We start from the raw sequence: 22,640 nt of genomic DNA, 5'->3' as shown, positions 1-22,640 counted from the left end.
AGGAGGCTCTTACATAAAGCCCTTCATACTGCAGCTGATGCTCCAACGCTACCTCAAGTTTATTGACGATATACTTCATATCTGGGCGTTGTGCTCGCACATCATTTGTGCAATCATATGCTGCAGCGGTCAAAGTTCTGACTGATTGTATGCCGCTTTGATCATCAGGAATAAATGCTGCCAGCGTTTCTTTTTCATGATAAAATCTGGCCAGTGGAACTAGAAACCTATCAAATTCATCCGGAATAAATGCTTTTCTCCCGTATAATACTTCCCATAAAACAACGCCAAATGAGTAGATGTCTGACTTGTAGGTCACACCTCCACTCTTTTCTATTGTTGGCTCCACATAACCTTTTGTACCAATAGCTTTCGTGATGAGAACATTATCCATCTCATGTACTGAACGGTGGATGGAATATTCAAAGCCAGATAACTTTGGCTCAAACTTATTATTTAATAAGATAGTAGAGCTATTAATGTTACGATGTATCACAGAGTAACTACGTCCATCCTCGTAATGGATGTAACTTAATGCACGCGCAACACTAATACATATCTTCAATCTTTGAACCCATGTCAGGGTTGGCTTGCTTAGATACATCTCGAGGCTTCTATTGGCCTCGAGCTTGTTTATGATCACCTTCTCGCCCTTTTCATCACAAAACCCAATAATAGAGACAATATTTTCATGCTTGAGACTAGAAAGCGCAGAAATCTCTGTCAAGAACTCAATACCTTGTTTATGCTTACTGTCCAATCGCCGTGCAGCTATATTCACCCGCTTCCCGGACCGCAAGAGCTTTCCTTTATACACCTTCCCCAACTCACCCCGGCCAATGACGTTTTTCTCATCAAAGTTTTTGGTGGCTTCTAGGACTTCTTCAAGCGGGATTTGTAAGTGACTAAACTTTGTGATTGTAGATTCCATGTTTTCTGTTGATCAAACGAAAGAAACGACTCAAACAGTGGATTACAAATGAATTTGAAGGTGAGATATGTTAGGACACAGGTCCCTTATTAACAACTCAACAATAACACAAAATTAAAAAGACTGCAAAAATAAATAAACAGTATAAAACAGAGGGTTAAAATTCAAAAAAAAAAAAAAAAAAAAAAAAAATTTGAATTTTTTTTTCACAAACATTAAGATCAAGTGTAGAAGACACTTTGTGATTAATGTATATATGAAAACAATTTAGATCCCTTTGTATATGACTTTATCTTTAAGTTGTAACTTCGATTTTTGTTTAGCTAGGATGTTAAAGTAGTCATGGGCTATACGAAACTGTTATTTTATACTATTAACTGGTGGCTTATACTGTAGTTATTAGAGCATCCCAACAAAGGTTTTCAAAAACGTATTTTAAAGCTTTTCTGTTACTCTGTTTAGTTTTTAAGCATTCGAGAAACAGGTCATATTGGATTTTAACTTCTATTTTTATTTATATTGTCAATTGTCAATGTCAATGTCAATGTCAACTTGCTATAGATAGCTGATCATAAAAAAATTGAATTGAAGCTGGGAGCATTCTACATGTGGGCTTTGATCTATAAACTACTATTAGATATATCAGTAACAATATTTTAACTGCAACTTTACTATTATAAAAAGCACAAACAAACAACAATAATACATGATCTGGCTTATGCAAAAAATTAATGTACATATATAGCAGACGACCAAGAACTAGGAAACAGAAAAGTATTACTCCAAGATTCATATCATTAGCAAACCATTGAAAACAATTGCAATTAACAGTCAACATGTAAAACCGTAAATTTACCTGCGAGTACTGGTTCCGGTTGCGATCCGTGTTCTATTACTGGGATTACTGAACAATCCCCAGATACAGATCCAGACCTTGAAGATGAGATTAAAATTATGGTTGGGTTCGCTTAAGTCATACGATGAGGTCCCCAACTTTAAGGATGAGTCAAATGCCTAAAAAGTGATCAGACTGTAGTTTGCGCTGTTGTTTCCTAGATATTTTTACTTACCAGAGCCGGCCGGGTGGCATCTTTAATTCACTGTCTCAAAAGTCACAGTTCCTTTTTCATTTTCACAACACATCACTAGTGAGAAAATATGAAATTATTTGGAAATTTCTAAACAGTCAAGACTATATAACTAAATAAATTAACTAGACTAATTTATGAACACATTAAAACATGCTTTATATATTTGTATCTTCTTGATAACCATTTCTAACAAAACTTACTAATTTTAATGTACCATCATTTAAGTTTCATATAATTTCTTAAGCATAACATGTTTTGAATATATTTGTATTAATATTTATATTTAACTTAATTTATATATATTACTCCCTCGTCCCTAATTTATTGTCCACTATTTTATTTTGGAATATCCCAAATTAATTGTTAACTTCAATTGTGCCCTTATTTATTATATGTGGATATTATTAAAGGATAAAATATAAGGATAAACCTGAAAAATAAATAGAGGTATTTTTATGACATTCCCTTAAACCGTGTGTTTTTTGTCTGGAGATAATTAATATGAGACGGAGAGAGTATTTTATAATATTTATAATACTCCATCTGTCCTATTACAAGTATCCACATACTTTTTGCATATAGTTTTAAAAAATCTCACTAACTCCATTCTTTATCAATAAAAAATCTCTGTTCGGAATTGATTGAAGTATAAAGTAAACACTTGAAATCAGATATCCTAAAATAGAAATGTAGACATGAGACGATGGAGTATAATATTAGCGCAAGCTCAGTTGCTGTCACAATTTATGTTGTCGTTTGATGGATTTGCCATAGTCAAAATAGGTAGGCGGGTGTTTGCCAACAACTGGCCCAGCAGCGCGGCGGGCCCAGTTACTAGTTATATATAATTTCCAAAAAGAAATGGACTAATAAAGAACTAATCACAGTTGGACAACTCATCTTCCAACCAAAATTATTTCAACACATATGCTCGTTTTCTTTCTCTTTCACTCCCAACCAAAAGTATAGCACCGACGATTATGTATTACTCTGTACTGTAGTATGTAATTATGTTAATTATGTAGTGTAATTATGAGTATTACTGTACCAATATTATGATAATGAGCAGATGAGCAGCCTGACATTACAACGGCTCACACAAAATTAGAAGTTGAATCTTCACCTCACCTGCTAAGAGACTTCAGGTTCCTATTATCTATTTTCCAAATCATATCTTCAACGACGCGCATGAACAACTCCGTCGATTGAAGGTTCAAGGCCTAATCGGAAATTTTTATTTTCTCATAAACCTTAATTAATTCTCTAGTGTCACTGAAAACATTCATCTCCGGCGATTAAAGGAGATAAACATGAATCGCTAGATCCGGCGTATCCGGCGGCCAGAGGCGGCGGCGGCATAAAAATTCCGGTGGTTGTACTTACGACGGCGGTGGAGGTTTTGCACAGTGACGAATACTCCATGTTGTACTTGTGACGGCGTTAATTTCTGGAAGAACAGCAGATCGTCGTTGACGGTGCTAACGGCGGGGAGGTAACCGAAGGTTACTGATCTTATCATATCATAATCGTTTGTAATTCAAAGGGTGTGTAAGTTGTAAAATGACTATTATATCCTTATCCCTGTAAACAAAATAAAAATGCAGACCATGATAAATAACAGAAATTTGCAATCCAATTTTATTTATTTATTTTGACAAAAAGCAGTAACTTATATTCCTTCGTTTTTGTACTCTCTTTACAGATAGATGGATCTAAAAAGAGAAATGAAATCTCCAATCACGAAGTTTAATCCCTTACAAATCCCACTTGAAGACGTACTAGAAGCAACCAACAACTTCGATGATAAAAATGTCATCGGTCATGGCGGATTGGGCAAAGTTTATCAAGGACGAATGTTTCGGTCCGAGAAGTGGGTGAAGATTGCTGCTCCGAGATTTGACCGTAAGCATAAGCACGCCATCGAGTTCTTAAGAGAGATTTCTGCACTTTCTAGTCTCAAGCATGAAAACATCGTCTCTCTTATCGGATTTTGTGATGAAAAAGATGAGAAAGTCATCATAATCAAGCGTGAGTCCAAAGGAAGCCTTGAGATGCATCTAAGCAAACCAAACCTTACATGGAATCAAAGGTTGAGGATAAGCATTGGTGTTGCGCATGCTTTAAGTTACATCCATAATGAGGGAAGTCTCATACATCTTAATATCAACAGCTCTACAATGTTATTAGATAATAAGTTTGAGCCAAAATTATCTGGATTTGAATATTCCATCAACCATTCAGTACATCGAATGGATGAGGTTTTGTATACCGAAGCTTTTGGAACAAAAGGGTATATGGACCCAGAAATTGGAAAGACGGGTGGTGTAACTCATAAGTCCGACATCTATTCATTTGGTGTCATTTTATTGGAAATTATAATTGGGAGGAAATCGTTTATACCAAATGCCGATGATAAGTTTCTAGTTACCTTGGCCAAATTTAAAAATGAAAAAGAAGAGTTGTTGAAATTAATCGAACCTAGCTTATATAGTCAAATGGGTCAGAAATCATGCAAAACGTACTTATTAACAGCGTTATTTTGCTTAAAGGATGAGCGAGTTCAACGCCCAGATATGAAGTATATTGTCAACGAACTTGAGAATGCATTGGAACTTCAGATGCCATATGAGCCGCCACATCCAAGTTTAATTGTAAGACCCTCCTCTTTATTGTTTTTATCAGCGATCATCATTTTTTCTATTAACTAATTTATAAGCTTGCAAATGGAAATCATGATTGTTTATATAATAAGCCCAAATATCACCTAAATCAAAATCATGATTAGTGTGATAGAGTATTGCAAATTTAATTAACAAAGTAAGGTTTAATCAAGCAAACACCTTTTTTTTAATTAATATAAGTTGGAAAAAAAGGATTGTTCGAGAACAAAATATAGATCCTTTTAATTAAAACTTGAAGTTACAGCTCTTCCTTTTACCCTTCTCAAAAACCTTTTTAAACTCTGTTCAAGAACAGGGTATACGGTTTATATGATGAACACCAAAAATGATTTTCGATCTAAACATCAAACTGAACAAAAAGAAATGTACGTTTTCATTTCAGTTTATAACATAAATCTATTCAGTCCTTAATCTAGCCTTATCTTCTAAAACATACAGTAAATCACATAAGCTTCTTCTAAGAACATTATGAACTTAAAATGGTATTGTTGACTTAAGCTTAGGTCTAAACAAAACCAATACTGCGAATTGATTTTATATCTTAAAGTGCAGCTATCCAAACCTCAAAATCCATTAAAACAACATCAAATCTCAAGATCAAGCTTTGCTTAACAAAAGTCAAAGTTTATGATAAATTTCTGAATTAAGTCATGTTAAGCACAAACATGATAAAATAAAAAATAGCTCCAGGTTCGTTTAATGGATTATCTTAAAACTAATGAAAATCTTAATCTGATCTATAAACATTTGAAACATTCAATGGCTTAAAACAGCTGACTTTTTGGGAAAAAGTCAACTCTTACGATTTTGGATTTAAAATCGAGATTTTAAGCACGAATTGAGAAAATACTAAGAAAGGGAGATTATAACACTCTTGTCTTGGAAAACGAATCTTGTTTCCTTTATTTGTTATTGACAAGCACATTAGTTAACTCTCATTGAATTTCAGGAGTTAATGCGGAATTCACCCGGTACTAGGTCTCGCGCTCAGGGGGCTTGATTACCCGAGGTTTTACCTTATATGGGAGAGACAATGTGCTCGTTCATAGGAGGGTTTCCTCGCTTACCCAAAAAATAATAATAATAAAAAAGAAAGAATAAAAAAAAAGGCAAAGCACATTAGTTAACTGTCATTGAATTTCAGGAGTTGTTTCTTTCTTATGAGAAAGTTTCTTTTCAAGTAAAGCCTTTGTTTTCCCTCATTGCAGAGAACAAAGTTAGAAGACCCGACATCTCAACTCAGTCATTTAAAGATTAGTCTTGCTGATATAACTTTGGCCACCAATAACTTTTCTGATGAATACAGCATCTTTAAAACCACACAATATCACTTATACAGAGCAGAAATTGAAGTTTGGGATAAAGAAAATTTTGCTTCTATAGAAGAGAAAAATATAAGTGAATGGTCCAAGAAACACACCAATGTCATTATAAAACGCCTGCTTCCTACAGAAGACAAACAAGGAGAAGATGTATTTTTCACAGACATTATAATGCTTACAACTTGTAAGCATCGCAACATAGCCACTTTACTTGGAATTTGCGATGAAGGTCCAGAGAAGATCCTTATTGTTGAAGATGCTTTTAATGGATACCTTGTTAGTTATTTGAATAACAAAAAAGACAAATCTATTCTAACTTGGGAAAAACGGTTGAAAATATGCCTTGATGTTGCATATGGATTGAAGTACCTACAACACGAGATGGAAGACCAAAACACGGTGATAAACCGTTATATCTCCCCATTCTCAATTGCCTTAGATGAGAATTTTAGGGCAAAGATTGTTGACTTTGGGAGTTCGGTCTTCTTTCCTCCGAACCTAGATGCTCTTTATTTTTGTTTTTCTAGTAACAATCCATTATACGTTGATCCGGAGTATAAAAAAAGTGGTAAGTTAAAAAGAGCATCGGATGTATACTCTTTCGGATTAGTTTTGTTCGAAATGTTTTGTGGAAGGTTAGCCCGGGATGAAATGTACATGACGGAGAATAAAGATGGGTTGGCATATGTGGCACGACAATGCTTCCTTAAGGGAACATTCATGCAAATCATAGATCCTTTATTTAAAACGAAAGGACCTAACAAAGATTCTATAGACACGTTTACAAAAATTGCAATTTGGTGTTTGGCTGAAAATCAAGATCATCGTCCATCAATGAAAGTCGTCAATGAAAGTCGTCGTGGAAGAGCTTGAGAAAGCATTAACATTTCAAGTAAGTCAAGAAAATCTATTTTTATTATCAATTTATTGTTAATCATTAATTATTTTGTTATGGAATATCACCTCCTTTTTGCCATACACCACTAAAATATTTTTTTACCATTTTACCCCTAATAACTTTTTTTTTTAAAGTTTTCATTTCAGTCTTTTATTTATTTTGGTGATGTGTGCCAAAAAGAAGGTGGTGTAAAAATCAACTCGCTTTGCATAAATCACAAACTCGTGAAAATTATATGTGTGAGTAGAATATAAAAGTACATTCAGAAAATCAACCATGAGTCCTATCAGTTAGTTTGATTATTGATCTTAAAAGAAATAAGAGTACATAATTTAATATTTTAGTACATTTAAGTACAAGAGACTTATTTGATTATTACAAGCTTTTATGAAGCGTACAGTTCTTATATGATGCCTGCAAAGGATCTTGAATAGCTCCTAGTAATAAACTACAGTTGAATTGAAAGACAACAGATTGAAGTTCAATATCAAGTACATGCCTTGCAACTGTGAAAAACATAACCTTGACATTTTTATTACACTAATCTTTATTTTATTTTTTCTCATGTTATTTATAAATGGAGAAGCAAGCTCAATGCCAGGATTCTGACCAAGTTGTCGATGGATCTGATAATTCATTGGGACCGAAATTGACACATGAAAAACCTGTAAGACCTCTTCTATATTTGTTATCTTTTTTCCTCTTCTTATCACTCGTCAGTATCAGTATAATCAATCCAATAGATGACTTATTTCTTCTTGTTGTATTTGGTGTTAAAGCAACATTCTGCAGTTCAAAGTACTACATGGGTGAACCTCAAGGTAATCGTTTCATATACCTTTTCTTATATTAATTTACTTTATATTTATATGTTTATAACATAATAGGTATGGGTTCTAAATAAAAAATTTGATGAAATAAAATGGAAATTGGTGAAACACCCATAGGAGGTGAAACGACCCGCCTCTGTATCCGATGTGGGACGAGTTGTTACATGAGGTGTAGAATTTCCATGTATGATGTAGGTCATAGGAGGAACGACACTTGATCGGTTGACATTTTTCTTCTTGTGACTTTTGTTGACTTCCATCAACTCTAGTCAACTCTTGATACTCATCCACTGTCATACTAACTTTTCATGTAGATATAAAATCGTCTTTGTCTTCTGTAAAAGTATTTATATTTACCCCTTGTCTTAATGTTGCAGGATAATGTCTTGAAGCACCTAAAAATCCGACTCAGTGATATAATCTTGGCTACCGATAACTTTTCTGAGGCATACCTGTGTAGGTCTGAGTCTGGATATTTGTTTTACCGAGCAGAACTTGAGCATTTTGATCAAGAAAGTTCCGCCTCCATAGAGGAGAACAATAAAAGCCAACTACCCAAGAAACGCAACACTGTATATATAAAACGCTTCACAATCAGACAAAAGAGACAAAAAGAATTATTATTCGTTAGGGAAATCGAAAAGCTGACCACTTGTAAGCATCGTAACATAGTCAATCTACTTGGATTTTGTGATGAAGATCCTGAGATGATCATGGTTTTTCAGAATACTATTGAGACATATCTTGATACTTATTTACTTGACAAACTCAAGCCTATTCTTACTTGGTCACAACGTTTGAGAATATGTCTTGATGTTGCGTATGGATTGGAGTACTTACACTATGGGATGAAAGACCAAAAGGTGATGATACATCGTAATATTAGAAGCACCACAATTGCTTTAGATGTGAATTTGGGGGCACGAATTGACTTTCTTGCTTTTTCCATACTCATTCCTCCGCATCTAAGTGACAGTGCTCTCTATATACCAAAGTGATTATTGGTTTGGAAGGTTACTTGGATCCTGAATATGAGAAGACGGGTATGTTAAAAAGAGAATCGGATGTATATAGTTTTGGAGTACTTTTGTGTGAACTTTTATGTGGTAGAGTAGCCCATAAAAATTACTTTAAGGAGAATGAAAAAGGGTTGGCGTATGTGGTACGAAGAGGATTCCATGAGGGAACCTTGAAGGACATTGTGGATCCTAGAATTATGCAACAAAGTGGTGATGAGTTTACTCTAATTAGGGGTCCCAATAAAAATTCTTTTGATACGTTCATGAAAATTGCAGTTGCGTGTTTGGAAGAAACTCAAGACAAACGTCCAACAATAAAAGTTGCTATTGAGGAGCTCAAAAAAGCCTTAATGTTTCAAGTAAGTCACTCTTTTAAAAACTGAACCTTTTTTTCTTTTCATGATTTTTTATAATCACTAATAACAATCTTTTAGAACTAAATTCTCCCCAAATTCACTACTATACGTATAGTTGTAACTAAGTAAGAGGTCTTGGGTTAAAACATTATTGTCAGAGAGAGAGGAGAGTATCAGAAACGGTCATGGGGATAATATTAGACCGCATAAAACTTAGTATAATTATGGATACAAGTGGTGGTCAAGGGGATAAGCAATTTCGGAATGAGCTCCAAATTCTTTTTGAGTATGGTCACGATAATATCATTGGTCTTGTAGGCTTTTGTGATGAAAAAGATGCAAAAGTCATTGTATATGAGTATGCTCCTAGAGGGAGTCTTGATAGGTACTTGAGTGATGCTCGTCTTACTTGGATAAAACGACTTAACATATGTATTGGCGTTGCAACCGCATTAGATTTCCTTCATAGAGGAGTTGGAACACTAGCAACGGTTATACATAGGGACATCAAATCTGAAAACATTTTGCTAACCAGCGACTGGAATGCAAAACTTGGTGATTTTGGACTTTCCTTGATATATGCAATAAATCAGAAAACTGACTATGTCATTGATCATGCGTGCGGCACCGAAGGCTACGTGGACCTAGTTTACTTGAAATCGCGTTTCTTAACCAAAGAATCCGATATATATTCGTTTGGGTTTAGGGTTTAGGTTTAGGGTTTAGGGTTTGATGTTTTGGGTTTATGGAATAAACCCAAAACATCAAACCCTAAAATCAAACTCTAAATCGGGCTAAATTTTACTTCACAAAACATGAAAAAAAAAAGTTCATATTCTTCACGAACAATATTATCTTGAATGTTATTTTTGTCGATCGTTTTCCCGCCTAAATAATAACATTCATCACGAAGTGTCTCTTCTAAATGTTCATATTTTCGTGTGATCTTGATGCCGGAAAAAAAATTCCAAAAAAAAACGAAAAAAAATTTTTTTGTTTCCCCCCGATTGGTTACTTCCCCATTGATCATGCCCATATATATATATATATATATATATATATATATATATATAGTGGTAGGATCAAGAGGGAAGTAACCATTAGGGGGGAAGCGGGGGGAAGCAAAAACTTTTTTTTTCTTCGTTTTTTGAAAAAACTTTGTTCACGAACATTATAGATGAGTTGAAAATATGAACATTTAGGAGAGACACTTTGTGATAAATGTTTTTACTTTGGCGGGAAAACGCTCGAAGAAGTAATATATAACAATTATCGTGTTTTTCGAGCGTATTTTGAGGTTTTAGCTATTGGGGTTTAGATATTAGGGTTTAGATATTAGGGTTTATAGGGTTTAGATATTAGGGTTTAGAAATTTAGGGTTTAGGGTTTAGATTTAGGGTTTAGATTTAGAATTTAGATTAAGTTTTTAACACGAACGGTTTAGAGTTTAGGGTTTAGGGTTTGGTGTTTTGGGTTTATGGAATAAATTTTAAATCGGCCAAAACACCAAACCCTAAACCCTAAACCCTAAACTCTAAATCGGGCTAAATTTTACTTCACAAAACATGAAGAAAAAAAACGTTCATATTCTTCACGAACAATATTATCTTGAATGTTATTTTTGTCGATCGTTTTCCCGCCTAAATAATAACATTCATCACGAAGTGTCTCTTCTAAATGTTCATATTTTCGTGTGATCTTGATGCCTGGAAAAAAAAAAAAAAAAAAAAAAAAAATTTTGCTTCCCCCGCTTCCCCCGATTGGTTACTTCCCCATTGATCCTGCCCCTATATATATATATATATATATATATATATATATATATATATATATATATATATATATATATATATATATATATATATATGAACCATCAACTAGTTATAGTACTTTATGATAATGATTATATCACAATTGCATCCCCTGTAATTGATTATCTTGTTCTTCAGCTGAAGCTTTAATAATAACATAAGAGCTCTGTTTTTTCTTATGTTTGTTGACAAATCTGCCTCCAACTGTACTAGTTAAGCCATGATTTACAATATCAAGTCACATTATGTTCAAATTTAAATAGCCTATCAAATTATCATAAGACATGTCAGTATACAGTTGAGAAAAGTTTTACGTCTTTGATGTGACTAACATCGAATGACATATTTGATTATCGAGAGGTGATGGAGATTCTGGCAGTACGTCATATCAATTGCAAGACTGAAAGAAAACATCTGGGTCCCAGATGCTGCATGTCGTTTTGTGTTACACGGAATTCAAACTTTCAGAAACGTGTCGTGGATTGCATTATGATCAGGTGAATGAGCGGAAGTTGTTCTGTGTATTTATTTGAATTTTTTATGTGTATATCCTTGAATTTGAAACTGATAATTGTAGTCGTTGATTTTAATAATAATTTTTGGTGTCTCACGAATTTTCCCTTCATGTATTCACAATTATAATTTGGAGATTAATTAAGCTGTCGATTTTCTCAAATATGTTAATTTGGAACATTTATACTGAATCAGAGGTACGGCTCTAGTTATTGGGTCGACAACAAGCGTCGATTTATTGGCGACTTACTGACTCTTAGAGTCTAAAGTAAATTTCAGGCAGGATTTAAAACCCATGGAAATTTAATTTTTTACCATTTTCATGGCGTCTCAATTTATTTTTAATTTCATTTAATTTTTTTTTTTAAATTTTCCTTATTGGCCGGAGGTTCACTTGAAAGCAATCTCTTTGTCCGTCGAATAGAGGGATGACTTTCTCTACTTTTGATAGTGTTTTCACTCTGGGTGGAAAAATGACTTGTCTTTATTCTCGGATAGGGAAAGGATTGTCTACATCTCACATCCTCCATACACCACTTATGTGGTATTGGGTTTTGTTGTTGTTGTATACTGAATCAGAGCTGTTTTCTACAAAACAAAACCCTCATCATAGTCGATACTAATATAGTATATGTGGGTTATGTTATATAGTTGATACAACACCTAAAATCTCGCAAAAGATCTAAACTGGCAGTAGTGACCAGTGTGTTGAGGTTCGAATGTAAATTTACAATGGCATAATAGTTATAAATGATGAAAGTGCCATTTGCATATCGTGACCGTTAAACAACATCAACACTGATCCCATTTTAGTTTCACAAAAGAATATTGAAAACACAAGAAAACTAGAGATTAATGATGGAATCCTTCTTGGATTGGCCGAAACTCACGGCCTTCAATGATAGTCATTTCAAAGAAATACACTCACTTTTAAGCTTACAATTAGTGACATACTTTGAAAGCTTGAATATAGTGCAACACAAACGATCTGCAGTATCCGGTGACAACATACTTTCAGTCTTGCAATAGATATGAAGTACCCGTAGAAGCTCCATCACCTCCTGACATCTGCATGTAACTCAAATACTACATATCATTTGATTACATATTTCTTAGCCACATTAAAGATACACCATTAAAAATGAAAATAATGTGACTTGATCTCATATTCTAAATTGTCGCTTATCTAATTGGAGGCAGAGTTGGCAACAGACAACGAGAGAAAAAAACAGAGCTCTTATATATGTTATGGTTAAAGCTCTAGGTGAGGAACAATATAATTAATTATTGGGAATGCAATTATATATAAGTACTCTTATTAGTTGGTGTTGTGCTTATAAACCTGTACCTATGATTGAAACTACATAACAGTTTAGTTTTATATCTTATAAAATAGATATAGATATATGTATATATAAGCATTTAATATATGAAACCCTGCCTAGCTAGGTAAAAGTGAAATAACTTACTTGCAATTCTAATGCCTTCTCAAGTTGTTCCACAACTTCCTTTGCCGTTGGTCGTTCTTCTCTCTTCTCATTGAGGCAACGGTAGGCAATCGTCTGAAATACACTCAATGCTTCTGGCACGATCTGTTCTTTTATTTTCTCAAATACCAATGCATCACGTTTTTCTTTTCCTTTTTTAAATCTATCTTTAATGAAGACAGGTAGGTGCACACCTTCCTGTCCCTCGAGCGCGAACGTTGATCTTCCACACAAGATCTCAAATAAAACCACACCAAACGAATATATGTCAGACTCTTTGGTTAAGAAACCCGATTTCAAGTAAACTGGATCCACGTAGCCCTCTGTACCGCATGCACGATCAATGACGAAGTCAGTTTCATTATATATTGCACTTATCAAAGAAAGTCCAAAATCACCAAGTTTTACACTCCAGTCACCGGTTAGCAAAATGTTTTCGGGTTTGATGTCCCTGTGTATAACCATTTCTAGTGTTCCGACTCCTCTATGAAGGAAATTCAGTGCGGTTGCAACGCCAATACATATGTTAAGTCGTTTCATCCAAGTAAGACGAGAATCACTCAAGTACCTATCAAGACTCCCTCTAGACGCATACTCATAAACAATGATTTTTGCATCTTCGTTGTCGCAATAGCCAACAAGGCTAATGATATTATCGTGCTTATACTCGAAAAGAATTTGAAGCTCATTCCGAAATTGCTTATCTCCTTGACCACCCCGTGTATCCAACCGTTTTGCAACAATGATGCTATCACTTTGTGGAAGTTCTCCTTTATAAACTTTCCCAAACCCTCCTCCTCCAATACAATTTTTACCATCGAAGTTTTCTGTAGCTAATTGTATGTCTTCAAGTGAAATCCTGAGGTTGTCTTTGTTGTTTTCCTGTCAACCACGGGACACCAAAATAAAGGTTTGGATACGTAAATATTATTAAATTTTCCCTCTGTAGCAAACAAGATAAATTTTGAAAAGAATAGGACTCCCTAAGTACATGTACCAAATTCATGTTCCCAAAAAAAAAAAAAAAAAAAAAAAATATATATATATATATATATATATATATATATATATATATATATATATATATATATATATATATAAGGGTAAGATCAAGAGGGAAGTAACCAATCGGGGGGAAGCAAAAAGTTTTTTTTTTCGTTTTTTGAAAAAACTTTGTTCACGAACATTATAGATGAGATGAAAATATGAACATTTAGTAGAGACACTTTGTGATAAATGTTTTTATTTTGGCGGGAAAACGCTCGAAGAAGTAATATATAACAATTATCGTGTTTTTCGAGCGTATTTTGAGGTTTTAGCTATTGGGGTTTAGATATTAGGGTTTATAGGGTTTAGATATTAGGGTATAGAAATTTAGGGTTTAGGGTTTAGATTTAGGATTTAGATTGAGTTTTTAACACGAACGGTTTAGAGTTTAGGGTTTAGGGTTTGGTGTTTTGGGTTTATGGAATAAACCCAAACCCTAAACCCTAAACTCTAAATCGGGCTAAATTTTACTTCACAAAACTTGGAAAAAAAAAATGTTCATATTCTTCACGAACAATATTATCTTGAATGTTATTTTTGTCGATCGTTTTCCCGCCTAAATAATAACATTCATCACGAAGTGTCTCTTCTAAATGTTCATATTTTCGTGTGATCTTGATGCCGGAAAAAAAAAATTCAAAAAAAAGGAAAAAAAAATAAATTTGCTTCCCCCCGATTGGTTACTTCCCCATTGATCCTGCCCCTAATATATATATATATATATATATATATATATATATATATATATATATATATATATATATATATATATATATAGCTTTACAAAGTTCCCTAGTGCTTTTTAAGTTAAAAGCATAGTGATTTTTTTAATTTCAAATGATTGAAATTCTAAGAACATATTTTGCAAAGAAGAAGGCCAGGTTTCATCAACGTAAAAAGGTTTAGTTTTTAAAGCAGAAACTTACTTGAAACAATAAGGCTTTCTTGAGCTCCTCGATAACAACTTTAATTGTTGGACGTTTGTCTTGAGTTTCTACCAAACACGCAACTGTGATTTCCAAAAACGTATCCAAGGAGGTCGTGTTGGGTCCTTTATTTAAGGTAAAGACGTCACCGCTTTCCTCCTTAACTTTAGGATCTACCATATCATTTAGGGTTCCCTCATGAAAGCATCTTCGTACCGCATCTGCCAACCTTTCTTCACTCTCCTTAAAGTATGATAGCTCAGTTTTACCACATAAGATTTCACACAAAAGTACTCCGAAACTATATACATCCGACTCTCTTTTTAACTTACCCGTTTTTTCATATTCTGGATCCATGTAACCAACCTCACCAGTAGTAACATCCGGATAGAAAGTATCATCATCTAGATATGGAGGAAGGAAGATGGGCCTATCAAAGTTGGCAATTCGTGCCCCCAAATTCTCATCTAAGACAATTGTGCCGCTTCTTATATCACAATGTATTATCACCTTTTGGCCATCCATCTCGTAATGTAGGTACTTCAATCCATATGCAACATCAAGGCATATTCTCAAACGTTGTGACCATGTAAGAATAGGCTTGTGGATGTCTTTCAAATAACCTCTAAGATTTATTTTATCAGTATTCTCAAAAACGAGGATCTTCTCGAAATCTTCATCACAAAATCCAAGTAGTTTGACTATGTTAGGATGTTTACAAGCCCTAAACATTTCAATATCCTTAAAGAATACTCCTTCTACTTGGTGCTCTTCTCTGATGAAACGTTTTATCAATACAGTGGTGCGTCTCTTGGGTGGTATACTTTTATTGTTCTCTTCTAAAGAGGAAAAACTTTGTTGATCAGAAAGCTCAAGTTCTGCTTTGTATGCCTGATAGTAACCTTCATTCCAAATCCAGTATCCCTCGTTAAAGCTATCTGTGGCCAACATTATATCACTGAGTGGAATTCTAAGGTACTTCAATATATTTTCCTGCAAGATTGTGATAAGGGGTAAAGAGTCTTGTAATAATCGTATCAGTGCTAGATCCCGTAGTTACTACAGCAACCAAAAATAATGTAAGAACAAGGAATGATGTAAAACACGAGAACAAATCAACTTACTTGAAACGATAATGCTTTCTCAAGCTCTTTGACGACGCCTTTCATTGTTGGACGTTGGTTTTGAGTTTCAGCCAAACACCTATATGCAATTTCGACAAATGTGTCGACAGAATCTTTGTTGACTCCTTTAGATGTAAACATAGGATCTATCATTTCCATTAATGTTCCCTTATGGAAGCATTGGCGTGCCACATACGCCAGCCCATCTTTACTCTCCTTCGTGTACATTTCATCGTCGGCCAGCCTTCCACAAAAAAGTTCAAACAAAACGAGTCCGAAACAATATACATCTGATTCTCTTTTCAACGTAAAATCTTCTTCTTGGTTAGGAGGAATGAAGACCGCATGCTTGAAGTCAACAATCTTAGCCACAAAGTTCTCATCTAAAGCAATTGAGAATGTAGAGAAATCACCGATTATCACCGACTTGTGGTCTTCCATCTCATGGTGTAGGTACTTTAATCCATATGCAACATCAAGGCATATTTTCAAACGTTTTTCCCAACTAAGAATATATTTGTTTTCGTAGATTAGCAGATATCTAAACAAGTATCCATTATAAGCACCCTCAACGACAAGGATCTTTTCATTATCCTCCTCACAAAATCCAAGTAGAGTGACTATGTTGTGATGCTTACATGTTGCAAGCATTTCGAGGTCCGTACGGAATACTCCTTTTCTCTGTAGAAATCGTTTTATAAAGACACGGGTGCATTTCTTGGGATGTTCACTTTTATTCGTCTCTTCTACAGAGACAAAATTTTCTTCATCCCAAACTTCAAGTTCTGCACTGTATACCTCACATATCTTACCTCTCTTCATCATGTATGCCTCGGAAAAGTTATTGGTGGCCGAAGTTATATCATGGAGCCTAATCTTCAAGTGACTGATTTGAGATGTCAAGTCTTCTAACCTGGGTCTCTGCAACAAGTAGTGAAAAACTAAAGGCTTTTACGTGAAACAAACTTGTGTCAAACTCCTAAAATGACTGTTAATTAACATCATATCATATGCAACAAGAAATATGTTATTTATTTACTGGAAGATTAAATTAAATACTGCTACTGATAAATGATAATAATAATTAATGATAATAAGAGGAAAAAGAAAATAAAATAGAAGAAGAGTCTTACAGGATTTTCATGTGTCGATTTCAGTTCTAATAATAAATTATCAGATCCATCTACAACTTGGTCGGAATCTTGGCATTGTACTTGCTTCTCCATTAAGCAATATAACATGAAAATGTAAAGATTAGTGGTAAACAAAATCTCAAGTTTATGCTTTCTACGTAATATATATGTCGTAAATTCTGTAGGATTTGGATATTCATGATACATATCCTTTAGGCATCAGATATGAACTACACGTTTTTTTTTTTTTTTTTTTTTTTGTTTTTTTTTTTTTTTTGAAGTGTGTAAAACTCAAATGATTAAGCTAAATATTGAAGTCCTTACTCTCTCTCTATTTTCGAGATCGATAATAATTAAACTAAGTGAAGTTTACACGTTTTTCTAAATTTACCAGTTCTCAGTTTACACGAGTTGGTAATTTATATGCATATCAAAATAATATTAATTAGCATTTAGCATTCCTAAGATGATAGGAATCGGTAATAGTGATCAATAAATTGAAGAGAATATAGTTGACTTACTTGAAACGATAATGCTTTCTCAAGCTCCTTAACGACGTCTTTCATTGTTGGACGTTGGTCTTGAGTTTCAGACAAACACCAATAAGCAATTTTTACAAATGTCTCTATAGAATCTTTGTTGGGTACTTTAGTTGTAAGAAAGTTGTTGTCATCATTCTCTTCCTTAATAATAGGATCTACAATTTCCATCATTGTTCCCTTACGGACGCATTGGCGTGCCACATATGCCAGCCCATCTTTACTCTCCTTCTTGTACATTCGATCGCTGGCAAGCCTTCCACATATAATTTCAAACAAAACAACTCCGAAACTATATACATCTGATTTTCGTTTCAACAGACCACTCTCACCATATTCTGGGTCAATGTGAAATTGCGACCCGACAATGTAATCATGACAAAGAGAATCTTGGTTCGGATGAAGAAATTCCGATAGCCCAAAATGAGCAATCTTAGCCCCAAAATTCTCATCTAAGGCAATTGAGTAAGTACAGAAATTACTATGTATCACCGTCATCTGGTCTTCCATCTCATGGTGTAGGTACTTCAGTCCATATGCAATATCAAGGCATATTTTCAAACGTTTTTCCCAAGTAAGGATAGATTTGTCTTTGTAGTTTCTCAGATATTTAACAAGGTGTCCATTAGAAGCATCCTCAATGATAAGGATCTTCTCATGATCTGCAATACAAAATCCAAGTAGAGTGACTATGTTGTGATGCTTACAGGTTGCAAACATATCAATGTCAGTACGAAATACTTCTTCTCCTAATTTTTTCTTGACAGGGAGCAGGCGTTTTATAAGGACAGCAGAGCGTTTCTTGGGGCATTCACTTTTATTATTCTCTTCTCCGGAGACAAAATTTTCGTTATCCAAATATTCAATTTCTGCTCTGTATACGTCATAGAAGTCATCTCTCAAAATGCGGTATGCGCGAGAAAAGCTATTGGTTGCCAAAGTAATATCATGGAGCCTAATTTTCAAGTGATTGAGTTGAGATGTCAAGTCTTCCAAGCTGGGTCTCTGCAACAAGTAGTGAAAAAAAAAAAATTTGTGTCATAACAAAGTAACAACTTCCAAATGACTGTTTGAAATAAGATGTTGTGTTAGTGTAATCTAAAATGAAACACAATTTAACCATGGGGTGGTGGTGGATAGGTGAGGGCCTACCCTTCCAAAGTGGAGAACATGAGTTCGAATCTCACGTGGCTAAATATTATAATCTCCTAGCGGCCGCAAAGGTTCACCCGACGACTCTAGGCTGCCCGCAAAGCGCGTAGTCGCCTTACGATTAGTCGGCTTGCAAAGCGTGTCGGAAACTCAGGTATACCCAAAAAAAAATATGAAACATAATTGAAAAAACTCGTGTTATTATATTTTCTATATTTTGGCTATTGTTTGGTTATTCAAGGGCTGTGGAAGAATTTTGACAAATGTTTCTTCAGGGACTTTTTTCTACGTATAGACTAGCATAGGCGGATCTAATGCATTAAGAGGGGGGGCGCCCGCCCCCGGTGGATTTCGAAATTTTAGTGCAGATTTTTTCGGTTTTTCGATTTTGCCCCCGGTGGGAAAAAAAATTTGCCCCAAACCCTTCGTATTTTGCTCCAAAACCTCCATATTTTGCCCCAAAATCTTTGTATTTGCCCAAAAACCTTCAAATTTTGCTAAAAAAAACTCTATATTTTGCCCCAAAACCTCTATATTTTGCAAAAAAAAAATTCGCCCCCGGTGAAAAATTTTCCTGAATCCGCCACTGTAGACTAGGGTAACTGTATTTCTAGGAGTATGATGTTGGGTTGCATATTCTAAGTAAAGGTTATTCAAGGTTGGTTGTGTTTTAGTATAGACTAGGTTATTCAAGGTAGGTTGTTTTTTAACGTATAGACAAGCTTATATTTCAAGGTAGGCTGTTTATTTTTTATGAACGTTATGTGTTTGAGTTGCATATTCTATGTGTAGACTAGGGTAAATGTATTTCTAGAGTACGATGTTAGTTATAATGTTGGGTAATTTTGATAATTAATGAAATTGTTAGTTTAATAAACTATTAGGTATAAATATTCATTTGAATCCTTAATTTAAGTTGAGATCTTACAATCACATGTGATTGAATCTTAAAATCACATGTGATTGTCATGAGAATCACATGTGATTGTCATGAGAATCACATGTGATTCTCGCCAATCACATTTGATTTTAATCTCACCCATTGTTTATATTAATTCAAGGGCTTGGATCTCAACTTAAAATAAGTATTCAAATGAATATTACCCTAAAGTATTAATAAATATGTTAGTTTTAGCATATTGCTTAAATTTTTTTGGCTAAAATAACGATTACTATTAAAATTAGGAAACCTTCATCAATAAATGGGCGAAACCGATACATCCAAACCGACCAAAACGGCTCGCTAAAAGTAAACTTGCTAGAACATCCAACAACTAGACCTAGCTAACTCTAACTGAGGTACATCAGAACCACAACACCTAAACCAAAGAGGCAAACAAAACGATCATACCATGACATGAAAGGGACGCGAACATAAAAAGCACAAACAAACACTAAAATTCTACAAGCAACAATCGTAATCAAACAAGGAAACTAATGATACGCACTAAAATCCGTATCAAATCATCCTTATTTTTGTATAAGAATTATGCAATTTATAGAATGACCGGTACCGGCAAGCATCAAAATCAAGGCCGGCACTGGCTAAAGATATGTGTTTTAGAAGAACTGGCATCGTAACCAAATGTCGCATAGAAGAATGCAGCGTAAAAAGGACTTGGACGGAGATTACCGTGAAGAAACACTTAAGGAATAATCTAGGTTGTGCTTATACGTAAGCCCTTTAACTTGGGAAAATGTGTAGGTTACCCGGTAGCCTGCACACGTGCACCAAAATATCTGGCACACGCGCGGAGCGTCTGTGCCACGTCAGCCCGTAAAACTAGGAAAGCTTGTTACACCAGTTCGTTAAAATCACAAATGGCACGTGTGCCACGTCAGCCATTCATGTAACAAACTTTCATTGGTTAATTCATTTAGGACATCTTAGTCACTGTAAACTTACTATGTCAAAATAATACCTCACTACACAGTTTACACACATACCGATTGGATTCCGATCATCACCGGAGTTCATTCGCCTAAGATATCAATCTACTCAATCTTGATGAGTAGATTAATCCGATAGATTCTTTTACGCCCTCGAGAATCCAGATTCCGATCGGGTTTGCATGATTTCTAGAGTTAAAATAATCGATCAAACCTATTTTTCCCAAATTTAGCACTCAAACTTTCGATAATTTTTTATTGTCAGTTGATTGTTCATTAGCTTTGTCCTGCAAACTTTGGTTATCTTGTTGAAGAAGGCATACTTTCTCACGTTCTTCCTTCAAAGACAACTCTGATACGACCAACAGCTCTTTCGCAGACAAAAGATCCTTTTCTAAACGGTGGTTTTCACTTTATAAACCAACCATACATTTTTTTCCGTTACTCTCGCTATGGTCATGAATACGAGCAGCAGTGATTTCATCCCGCCTAACAAGATGGGAATGAAAACAGCGAATTGTGCCCGGACACGGCGAGCTTCGGCGTCGGGAAGGAGGGCCAAAGAATCTAAAATAGGAGACGAGATAACATCCAAATACTCTTTGTAAGCAGGATAGTTACTAAATGGACATTTCATCAACGAATGAAGAGATTCCGCCTTCAAAAGTGGAAAAGAATAAATTTCATGATTTGAAGAAGCGGTAGCATCTGTGTCCGGTGTAGGATTGCCAACAACCATTTCTTTTATTGGACGAGTGGTCACGGAAGAGCTTGACGGCTCAGTCATGGAAAGCATCATGTGTTGCTTCATAAGGTAACCTATTGGTAGTCCAATATATGGGGCCAATATCAGGAGGGCTCGACGAAACATCCGTAAGAGAAAGCTCTGAAAAGAACAAGATATGAAAAACGTATACGGGACATTCATTTAGAAGCAAGGTTTAGAAAAACGGAAACGCGCCTCGAGGCGTTTCCCCTCTGTAAACCGAGGCATACGCCTCGAGGCGAACCGAGGCATACGTTCGAGGCGGAGTTAAAAAACTAATTTTTTTGATATATATGTGTATCTATATTTACTAAATACACCAAATATCAATTAAAAAATGTATAATTATAAAATAAGTTTTAATTAGACTTGTATCTAATCTAAATAAATATATATATCTTAGAGCATCGCTTATCCAAATACATAAAAAAGAGAGAAATAGGTAATAGGTATCAAAGTAGTAGGTAATAGAGTTAACTTTATAGTACAATTGTCATAGGACAAGAAAATTGAATTGAATACGATTGTTTTTCACGTCCTCAACAACCACTCTCTCTCTCTCCATACACACTCCCAACTCAAAACCCAACATCTTCTTCTCCTTCTCTAACAAATCAGCGCTGCAAGTATCACCTTAAAAATTCCGGCCATATACAAGTACGGTCTTTAGTACCGTCGATTCCGGTATGTCTTCTTGACTGAGGCGCACGCCTCAGAAAAAAACGCCTCAGCAAAAAAAAAACGACCCTCCTCGGCATATGAGGCGTACGTTTTTTACAGACCATCGAGGCGTACTTTTCGAAACGAGATTCTTCAAAAACGTTCCGAGGCGCGCCTCGAGGCGTACGCCTCAACCGTTTTTTTAAACCATGTTTAGAAGGTCACGAACATACCTTTACCACCACAACGGACAACAGGAACACGGTCGGGATGATCTTAGTCGTTATTAACACACCCTAATACGAGCACATGCTCCCCGTACGTTCGCTGGGGAATTTTAAATTCTTATATGATTGAAAGAGGGATTCATCCAGCTTTGACAAAGGACAACCATGATCAATTCTAAATTTTCTCCACAAAAAAAGACTCATCGTATTTAAGAGGCATGTCGCCACGCTTTACTA

General features: G+C 34.9%; 2 protein-coding genes across 5 annotated transcripts in view; one reads left to right on the top strand and one right to left on the bottom strand.

Annotated features, from left to right (window-relative positions):
* LOC139876249 (uncharacterized) overlaps positions 1 to 22,640 on the bottom strand; it is a 43,129-nt gene that overhangs the window by 12,506 nt on the left and 7,983 nt on the right. Inside the window, exons 4-9 of one of the 4 annotated variants that reach the window (XM_071863546.1) lie at positions 17,691 to 18,713; positions 17,170 to 17,256; positions 16,037 to 16,957; positions 14,913 to 15,905; positions 12,922 to 13,821; positions 12,219 to 12,520 (exon numbers count right to left, since the gene is read on the bottom strand). In XM_071863546.1, coding sequence (XP_071719647.1) covers positions 12,467 to 12,520; positions 12,922 to 13,821; positions 14,913 to 15,905; positions 16,037 to 16,957; positions 17,170 to 17,256; positions 17,691 to 18,713 — 3,978 coding nt within the window. In that variant the 3' untranslated portion in view covers positions 12,219 to 12,466. Of the gene's footprint in view, positions 1 to 13; positions 937 to 1,787; positions 1,991 to 12,218; positions 12,521 to 12,921; positions 13,822 to 14,912; positions 15,906 to 16,036; positions 16,958 to 17,169; positions 17,257 to 17,690; positions 18,714 to 22,640 lie in introns of those variants that run through there. The other 3 variants (XM_071863544.1, XM_071863545.1, XM_071863547.1) reach the window with 3 other exon arrangements.
* On the top strand, positions 3,493 to 6,898 carry LOC139877168 (receptor like protein kinase S.2-like). Its single transcript, XM_071864581.1, has 3 exons — positions 3,493 to 3,514; positions 3,729 to 4,673; positions 5,912 to 6,898. Exons 2-3 carry the CDS (start codon positions 3,729 to 3,731, stop codon positions 6,896 to 6,898), a joined length of 1,932 nt encoding a protein of 643 aa, XP_071720682.1. The 5' UTR covers positions 3,493 to 3,514.

The sequence above is a fragment of the Rutidosis leptorrhynchoides genome, chromosome 11 (genome assembly GCF_046630445.1).
Source record: "Rutidosis leptorrhynchoides isolate AG116_Rl617_1_P2 chromosome 11, CSIRO_AGI_Rlap_v1, whole genome shotgun sequence".
Taxonomy (NCBI): Eukaryota; Viridiplantae; Streptophyta; class Magnoliopsida; order Asterales; family Asteraceae; genus Rutidosis; species Rutidosis leptorrhynchoides.
This window is presented reverse-complemented; position numbering and strand designations above follow the sequence as displayed.

What these genes read in the sequence shown, in the direction of transcription:
- LOC139877168 (XM_071864581.1), top strand. Translation starts at nt 3,729, where the DNA reads ATGGATCTAAAAAGAGAAATGAAATCTCCAATCACGAAGTTTAATCCC. An exon ending in CGCCACATCCAAGTTTAATT is followed by an intron (nt 4,674 to 5,911) that starts GTAAGACCCTCC and finishes CCCTCATTGCAG; the next exon opens with AGAACAAAGTTAGAAGACCC.